At 29.5% G+C, this 10,023-nt stretch overlaps 1 protein-coding gene across 1 annotated transcript; it reads left to right on the top strand.

Moving 5' to 3' along the window:
* Positions 1 to 2,716: 2,716 nt before the first annotated feature.
* Positions 2,717 to 5,791, top strand: LOC101507802 (F-box/kelch-repeat protein At3g06240-like). The gene is made up of 3 exons (XM_004495410.4): positions 2,717 to 2,876; positions 3,350 to 3,525; positions 4,408 to 5,791. Exon 3 carries the CDS (start codon positions 4,516 to 4,518, stop codon positions 5,668 to 5,670), a length of 1,155 nt encoding a protein of 384 aa, XP_004495467.1. The 5' UTR covers positions 2,717 to 2,876; positions 3,350 to 3,525; positions 4,408 to 4,515; the 3' UTR covers positions 5,671 to 5,791.
* Positions 5,792 to 10,023: the final 4,232 nt, after the last annotated feature.

Here is a 10,023-nt window from a genome sequence, read left to right as displayed (position 1 = left end):
CCCAATGTTAGTGTTGCCTCAACCAGAAGAACCTTACGAAGTTTATTGTGATGTTTCCTATCAGGGTTTGGGTTGTGTGCTGATGTAGAACAAACGAGTAGTGACATATGCCTCTAGGAAATTGATGGTGCATGAAATTAATTATCCCACTCATGACTTGGAGTAAGTTGCAATTGTATTCACATTGAAAATTTGGAGACATTATCTATATGGGTGTAGTTTTGATGTATTCAGCGACCATAAGAGTTTGAAATACTTGTTTGATCAAAAGGAACTTAACATTAGACAAAAGAGATGGATGAAGTTCATTACAGATTATGAGTTCTTGTTGCTTTGCCATCCATGGAAGGCCAACATGGTGGCTAATGCCCTAAGCAGGAAGCGATTTCATCTCTCGTTGTAACAATGAAAGGGTTGGAGTTGTTTGAGAAGTTTTGTGACTTGGATCTTAATTTGGACTCCTCATTGGGGAAAGTGCAATGTGGAATGATCATTATAGATAGTGAGTTGATGAATGAGATTAAAGTTCTCCAAGTTACAAACATGTTGACTCAAGAGAAAAGGAAGTTAATCGAGGTCGGCAAGGCCCCTTATATGTAATGGACGTGTTTGTATACCCGGCAATACATAATTAAGGAAGATTATCTTGGATTAGGCCCATAAAATCAAGTTGAGTGTTCACCCTGGTACCACCAAAATGTATAAAGACCTTAAGCAAAAATTCTTAATCCATTATTCCACTTATTTTATGAACTACATTCACTAAGAACAAAAATTAATTGCATCAACACCAAATCAATTAAGCAATGCACTATAGAAATACCTGGTAAAGATGAAATGGAATTGCGATCGAACTTTTAGTGAAAAACACATAATAGCATCCCGTTGATGCCATAGCTATTTCAACATCAAGAGAGTCTAATCTCAGGAACTCTGTCCCCAAATAGTAATCGACAAAAAGGGAAGATAAACACATTAGATATTTTTCCAAAAAGAAATATCAACTAGAATGCTTGACGAAATTCAATACAAATACAAATAGCAATATTGATAGAAGAAAACTTATTCTGCAAATATAACTCTATACGACTGACAAAGAACCTAGACACAATATTGACACTAACATGATGTCAAATATAATAATTAATAAAAATATAACTGATTGAATGTAACTATATATATTGGTGTCGTGTTGGTGTCAAACACTAACACGCGCCAAATATCGAACAAGCCTTCCATCTAAGGTGGTGTAGCTCATGAGAATGACTAGCTTGTTTATATACTTTAGATTTGTATTTATATGATGATCGATCATGAGTGTGTTAAATGAATTTTTAATCAAACTTTTGTGATAAGTTAGTTATCTCTTAGTTTAAGCTCTTGGGTGATGTTACCAACCTTTCGGTTACTTTCGTACTATTCTACTTTTTATAAAAACCTTCTAATCTTACAACTTTCTGATGTTCATAAAATTGCAATTTGAATTTATTCAAGGTCTAATCTTGCAACTTTCTGATGTTCATAAAATTGCAATTTGAATTTATTCAAGGTGGATTGTTTGGATCTTCTTGAACTTCAGTTTCTCATTTATTTCTTTGATACTTTATTTTTCATATCATATGAGTTCTATAGCTTATCGAAGTGAATATTCTTCTTTGACTTAAATGATCTTGTAAAAATATTGAATATTCTTCTTCTTAAGTATAATTGTGATTCTTTTACTTATTCAGTGACCTTGCTCATTTGATTTATTTCTTTAAGTGGGAGGATATTGTCTTGTGTTCAAGAGAGAACATTGTGAACTTCTAGTGTTAAATATTTTGTAGTCTTTTATGAGATTGTCTCTTGAATTCCACATTATTCTTTTGTGCTTAATCTTATATAAATTTTTTGTTTTAATGAGGACACTCAAAAACACACATTTATAACAAGATATATCGGATTCTCTTAGTCATCTAATTAGAGTTTTTAATATTGAAACTTCATAAGGAATTTTGCCTCAAAAACCACAAGACTACATACTTTCTTGATGGCATATGCTACTATGTTGTTGTATCATCAACACAACAATATTTTTCTTTTATTAATTAATTAAATTAATAAAGAAAAACATTATTATATTGATGATTAAATAAAAAACATTATTTGAGGTACGGAAATAAGAATGATGGTGACATGTAGATAGATTACAAGTACATTTATTAGAGTAACTTCTCATTAAAAAACTAATTTTAAGTATTTCACATTTTTAATACAAATTTTTTTGGAAATAAAATTTCAAAAAATCTACAAAATACCTTGAAATAACCAATTCTTTTAAGTAACTTTTCAAGAGTTATTTTAAAAAAATATATTTATTTTATTATATTCAAATCTCTAAAAATTATTATCTAACACATTTATTATTCATTAAAAATAAATTGAAAATAAATTATTACTTAAAATGGTAATTACAATAGATATAAAAATCGAGAATTCAAATAATTAATGTTAGTTCTTAATTTAGTTTCCACTTGATTTAATTAAAGGAATCTTTGACCAAATATATTAAAAACCATCCGAATAATATTTTTTTTGTTAAAAAGTCTTTTACAATTACTTCTCAATTAAGCTTTTAAAGGAGACTTATCAACTAAGTTAGTCAACTAAGTTAGAAAATAATATTTTATGACGGTCGTATAATGTTAATAAAAGAGGGCCAATAAACTCAAATCTATATGCAAATCAACAATACCTTGATAACCCTAAACTCAAAATCTCAAGTTCTCAGCAGCTTGAGACATCGCTTCTTCTTTCTCCCTCGCTGCGGGAATTCTTTTCTCATTCCTCAAATCTTTCTCAGCTTTTTAAGCCGATTTCAGTTTCAATTTATTGAGGTATTTGATTCTATCACTAATGCTACTTTCTCGTTAGTTTGTGATATTAATCTTAATACGTTTCAATTCGATTTTCTGCTTCACTTGATTTTGTGTTTGTTTAGAGTCAGAGATTTAAATTAAAGCTGATTTTAAATTTTCTTAAGATTTTGAAAAATATATTCTTAAATTCAATTTTCTGGTTCACTTGATTAAATGAAATATATTGATAAATTTACAACTAAAATCATCACGTGTATTTGATTAAATATTTTGTTATTGAAGAAAATCATTTATGTCTTACTAAATAATTTATGTTATCCATATAGACAAGAGCGGAGCTTTGTTGGAACGGCCACAAAAAAAAAAATTAAACAAAAAAATTATAAGTAAAATGACTAAAATAGCCTTGATAAAACTCAAATTACAACAATACCTTCTGATTCGATTTTCTCTTTCTTCCTCTCGTTCCTCTCTTCCTCTTCTGGATTTAGATTCACGAATCACCGACAAACGCGCGGCCGCCTCACTCTGCCTCCAGTCCAGATCGCTCCTCTGCTCGCTGCGGGCCTGCGGCCGCCTCTGCCTGACTGCCTCTGTGGCCGTTCGTCGCTCACTGTTCGCCGCAATCTTATCTGTCTCCAGATCGCGTTGCTGCTTTGTTCAAAAGGTTCGATTTCTATTTTGTTATTGCTGATTGTTGTTAGTTAGTGTTGATTTTTGTTAGTTAGTGTTGATTTTTGTTAGTTAGTTTTGATTTGGAATTCTGTTAGTTTGAATCGTGCTCCTTTGTTAGTTAGTTTTGTTAGTCCAAAGTTTTTTAAATGTAAATGAAGACCAAACCTTAGCCCAAGAAATGCCAATACAGGCCAAAACAAACATAATAAAATTTTGATCACAGGCTCATAGCACTGACCTGATTTCTAGTTTATATTGAAATACGTACAACAGTTACATGTTTGAGCAATTCTCTATTTTTATCATTTGTAATCTACGGTTGTAAGTTCTTCAAATCGAATTCATATTTTGTTTGACAATCTTTTTTTTAATGCAAAACAAACAAGTTGTTGGTCGGTGGTTTGAATTAAGAGTTAAATAATTGGAAGTCTTGGGTTTAAATGTGTGTGGAGAAAATATATTAACATAATAATTCATTATTAACTTTGGTCATTTCAAAAATAAAAATAAAAATGCAACACCATCAATTTTGTTATTATATAATATTTGTTTCGATACACCAAAATAATCTTATTCTTCGGATTATTCTCGCTGCAATTCCCAACTCCCAGAAGGTGCAATTTTAAACCCTAGTTTTGTAATTTGGGTTGTATTTGTGCTGTCCTGTAATTGTTTTTTTGTTGATATATTGTTACTGTGCTCTTTTATTATGTGAACATTTGAACTTTAGGTAGATGAGAAAGAGAGAAATGTTGAATGCACGAAGAAGAAAGTGACAGAATCCAAGAACTGATTTGTATTGATTTATCTTTTTAGAAATTTAATCTGTTTTGATGATAGCTATTTATACAGTTGAGCTTCTATCTGTTTGCAGAAGATTGTGCAGGCTCCTTGCTCATTGTCCCTTGCTAATTGAGTGTAGCAACAAGTGACTTCAAACCATTCCCATCATCTTTGAATTAGGAACTCCTAACTGGTAGAGATGGAAAAAGATGCGAGTGTGACAAAAGAAAAGGTTAGAAACTACATATGCGACGATCTTGCATTTTATATTCTATCAAAATTGCCTCTAAAATCTTTGAAGCGGTTTGGATGCGTACGTAAATCATGGATTCTCTTATTTGAAAACCATCATTTCATGAGCATCTTTCGCAACAATTTAATCTCTTATGATCATTCGTACTACGATGATACGTCTCTTCTCCTACAGCTTACTAATAGAGATTTGTGTTCATTTTCTGGAGATAATTTTGGAGATAATTTTGACGATGTAATCATAGATCTTCCAGATCCGTTTAAAGATGAGCACCCTTCTATTAGGGTTTTGGATTCTGGTAGCATTACCGGAATTCTTTGTCTCTACACTGGTGATCTAAGATATGCATTATGGAATCCAACAACAGAGGAATTCAAGATCATCCCTCAACTCCCTCGTGAGTTTGATTCACCTTATATTACAGAAGAGGTTATTCCACTTGGATTTGGTTTTGACCAAGTTAGAAATGATTTTAAGTTGATTACGAATGTACTATTTTGTCTTCAATATGAAGATATAGATTACCCAGAATTTAGTTGCGAGTACCGAATATATAACCTTAAAAGTAACTCTTGGAGAAAAATTGACAAAGATGTCGGTTTTATATCATCATTTTATACTCAGACTTGTCAACGATTGTACATGAACGGAATGTGTCATTGGTGGGTTTTTTCGCATGATGGAAGAGACATAACATCGTTTGACTTGGTCACCGAGGAGATTATCACAACACATATACCTCTAGAAATACATCCAGAAGTGAATGATGATTTTAATGTTGCTTATATACCATTATCCTTAATGGTGTTAAATGGGTCTATTGGTTTCATCTCAGGGCCTTTAGATAACACTACTTTTAACATATACATTTTGGGAGAAATTGGAGCAAAAGAATCATGGACTAAACTTTTTACTATTGGGCCATTGTCTGATATTAGACTTTCTATTGGAGCAGGGAAGAAAGGTGATTTATTTTTTCAGAAAGAAGATGGTGATATAGTTCGGTTTAATTTAACCACCCAATTGATTGAGGAGCTTGACATTGAAGGAGATAATTATAGTATATTAATTTATAAGAAAAGTTTTCAATCATTAATTTGATTTCAACCATAAGATTTATGAATGTGGGTATTAAGATTTAACAATCTTTTGATAGTTGTATTTTATGTATTACATTAATTAATAAATGAAAAATATACATTATGTATATTGATTATTTAAATTATCTAATGTATTTATTCTATTTTATAATATAAATAAATATATGTTTTTATGCACAGCTCGAGAAGGATGGAATTGTTTTTTCATGAGTCTTTGGAAATTAAAGATATTGCTAAAACAATTCAATCTCACCATATTGCTTTAGGAATTGTTATTTATAAAATTATTACCATGGTGATTATGAATAGACTTAAACTTCGTTTAGATTATATTATTTAACCTAAATTGAAATATTTTTGGGAATTGTTTCGTCCTCACTCAGTCAGTCATATTGATCATTCATATTTGATCATTGATAATTTTTCTTTTCTCGTTATCTTTTTGTAAATTGTATGGAGTAGGTCTCATATTATCGCTCATGTAGAAGTTAACTATTGGAAACTTATGTGTGCAATAGATCGGGATCACAAATTTCTCACACGCTCTTTGTTAATGATCTTCATCTATTAACAAAGGTCTCTATTAAATAAGCTCATTGTATCATAAATTGTTTAGATACTTTTTCCGAAGTGTTTGAACAAAAAAATTAGAGTAACTTCTCATAAAAAATTAATTTTAAGTATTTCACATTTTTAATACAAATTTTTTGAAAATAAAATTTCAAAAAATCTACATAATGTTTTGAAATAATCAATTCTTTTAAGTAACTTGTCAAGAATTATTTTTAAAAAAATATTAATTTTTGTTATGTTCAAATATCTAAAATACTGAATGCTAAAATAATCATTTAATCTATAATAACTAAAATAACTTATACTATTTTGTAATATTTTTTCATAAAAATTATTTTTAAAAATAGAAAGTTAAAATCCTATTTATTTAATATATAACAAACGAATTTTAAGTAACCTCTCATAAAGGTCCGTTTATTAGAGTAACTTCTCATAAAAATTAATTTTAAGTATTTCACATTTTTAATACAAATTTTTTTAAAAATTAAATTTCGAAAAATTCTACAAAATGCCTTGAAATTATCATTTCTTAAGTAATTTTTCAAGAGTTATATTTAAAAAAATATTAATTTTTATTATGTTCAAATCCCTAAAAATTAATATCTAAAACTCAAAATAATCGTTTAATATATAATAATTAAAAAATGTGTTCAAAATAACTTATACTATTTTGTAATAAATTTTCATAAAAATAATTTAAAAAAATAGAAAGTTAAAATCCTATTTATTTAATATATATCAAACGAATTTTAAGTAACTTTTCATAAAGGTCCTTTTATTAGAATAACTTCTCATGAAAAAATAATTTTAAGTATTTTATATTTTTAATACCAATTCTTTTGAAAATAAAATTTCAAAAAATAGACAAAATGCCTTGAAATAATCAATTTTTTAAAGAAACTTTTCAAGAACTACTTTTTAAAAAATATTAATTTTTATTATGTTCAAATCTCTAAAAATTGATATATGAAATATTGAATGTCAAAATAATCTTTTAATCTATAATAACTAAAAAATGAGTTCAAAATAACTTATACTATTTTATAATAAATTTTCATAAAAATTATTTTTAAAAATAGAAAGTTAAAATCCTATTTATTTAATATATAACAAATGAATCATATAGATAAAACATTTACTATTCAGATTATCATAGATGTGGAGTGACATGACTTTATTGTATATTTAACTGATTAGATATTGTTTTTTCTTATTTGAGTAATATATCCTACCTTTTAAAAAAACAACTAACAAGAAAAGCATTTAAGATAAATTATATATTTTGACAAAACAAGCAAAAATAAATTGAAAATGAATTATTACTTAAAATGGTAATTAAGATAAATATGAAAATCGAGAATCCAAATAATTGAGGTTACTTCTTTAGTTTTCACTTTATTTTTTAACGTTAAAATATATAATTTTTCTCATACAAGAGATATTATCCAAGGGATCTTTTTTCTCATTTTTTTTAAATTGTATGGAGTAGCTCTCGCATGTTATCGCTGACCATGTGAAAGTTAAATATTGAAAACCAATGTGTGCAGTAAATCGGGACCACAAATTTCTCATTTGCTCTTTGTTAATGATTTTCATCTATATACGAAGGTCTCTATTGAACAAGATCATTGCATCATAAATTGTTTGGATATGTTTTCCGATGCATTTGAACAATAAGAATTACATGTAAAAAATTGAAATCTTTTTCTCTAAAAATGTTGACCAACAACTTAGGAATGGTATCTTGCAACACACGACATATATTTTTGTTATCAATGTGGGTAGATATCTAGGGGACAATATTAATTTGAGGAGATATATTAGATTAAAGTTCAATCATATTATTTGTAAAATTTAGAGTTAGTTGAGTGGTTGGAAGCATTAATGTCTTAGCATGGTTGGTAGATTTACCTTGTCAAGTGTTTAGTTCCATTCTATATTTGTCTAACAATTCAACGATTCAATGTTAGTGTTGCCCCAACCAGAAGAGCCTTACAAAGTTTATTGTGATGTTTCGTATCAGGGTTTGGGTTGTGTGTTGATGCAGAACAAACGAGTAGTGGTCTATGCCTCAAGGCAATTGAAGGTGCACGAAATTAATTATCCCACTCATGACTTGGAGTTAGCTGCAATTGTATTCACATTGAAAATTTGGAGACATTATCTATATGGGTGTAGTTTTTAAGTATTTAGCGACCGTACGAGTTTGAAATACTTGTTTGATCAAAAGGAACTTAACATTAGACAAAGGAGATGGATGAAGTTCATTACAGATTATGAGTTCACGTTGCATTGCCATCTAGGGAAGGCCAACGTGGTGGCTAATGTCCTAAGCAGGAAGCGATTTTATCTCTCGTTTGTAACAATGAAGGGGTTGGAGTTGTTTGAGAAGTTTCGTGACTTGGATCTTAATTTGGATTCCCCATTGGAGAAAGTGCATTGTGGAATGATCATTATAGATAGTGAATTGATGAATGAGATTAAAGTTCTCCAAGTTACAAACATGTTGACTCAAGAGAAAAGGAAGTTGATCGAGGTCGGCAAGGCCCCTGAGATGTAATGGACGTGTTTGTATACCCAACAATACAAAATTAAAGAAGACTATCTTGGATGAGGCCCATAAAATCAAGTTGAGTGTTCGCCTGGTACCACCAAAATGTATAAAGACCTTAAGCAAAAGTTTTGGTGGCCGGGAATGAAGAAACATGTAGCAGAATATGAGGCTTCATGTTTGACTTGTCAGAAAGATAAGGTAGAGCATTAGAAACTAGGGGGACTACTAAGGTCATTAGATGTACTAGTATGGAAATAGGACAATATATATATGGATTTTGCGGTAGCATTGCCTGAAACTCAACGTAAGTTTGACTCCATTTGGGTGATTGTCGACAGGTTGACCAAATTTGCCAATTTCATACCTGTGAGGACTACCTATGATGCGAATAAGCTTGTAGAGGCGGTACTTATCTCCCAGGTATCGGGTTCGAATCCCACGGAAGACAAATACTCACCATTTCCACTAGGTGGATATGGGGCGAGAAGGTCGTGAGGTAGCATTGCCGATAACGGTAATGATCGAGATGTTACATAAATTCATAACCTCATTAAATTGTAACGTCTTCTAAATTTATTATTTAAAAATAATTATTAACCTATCAATATTATTCAATATTAAATCTATATATATATATATATATATATATATATGAGTTTGGGGTTTGAGGCTTGGTTTGACCCAACCCACTTGAATGAGAAGAAATTTGGGTTATGTGTTTGGTTTTTATGAAGGTTAAGAAAAAAAAAAGGACAAAAAGAGTGACATTTTATCACTCTTATTATTCATTAAGGCCCAACAATATCTAATAATAAACAATATCTTAGTCTACAATTTATGTATATTCACTAATAATAAACAAAAAAAGAATATTGAAACCTTAGCCATCATCACCTTCACACCTCTTTTTCTTCGTGTATCCAAAGATTGGAACTTCTTCTCTTTGTGAACAACTTCATGGGGTTTAAAACTTTGTACTAGGAAGAAAAGCGGTCAAGATAAGAGCTTTTCCCCACACAAATTATAGTTAGGTTGTTGGTTGAATGACATGAAATTAATAATCGTGACTTATATTTTAAAAGGAATAAATGTAAACTAATGAATTGAAATAATAAAACCTCAATTTTTGTTGAGATTGAATTGTAATATATGACTTCTATGTAGTAAAATATGCAATCTTATGTTATATGTGATAAAATTATAGTTTTATGATGAATATGAAATAAA

The sequence above is a fragment of the Cicer arietinum genome, chromosome 6, assembly GCF_000331145.2.
Source record: "Cicer arietinum cultivar CDC Frontier isolate Library 1 chromosome 6, Cicar.CDCFrontier_v2.0, whole genome shotgun sequence".
Lineage (NCBI taxonomy): Eukaryota > Viridiplantae > Streptophyta > Magnoliopsida > Fabales > Fabaceae > Cicer > Cicer arietinum.
The sequence above is the reverse complement of the archived record's forward strand: the minus strand, read 5'-3'. Positions and strand labels throughout refer to the sequence as shown.

Excerpts from the sequence above, each read along its gene's own strand:
- LOC101507802 (XM_004495410.4), top strand. The coding sequence starts at position 4,516 with ATGGAAAAAGATGCGAGTGTGACAAAAGAAAAGGTTAGAAACTACATA.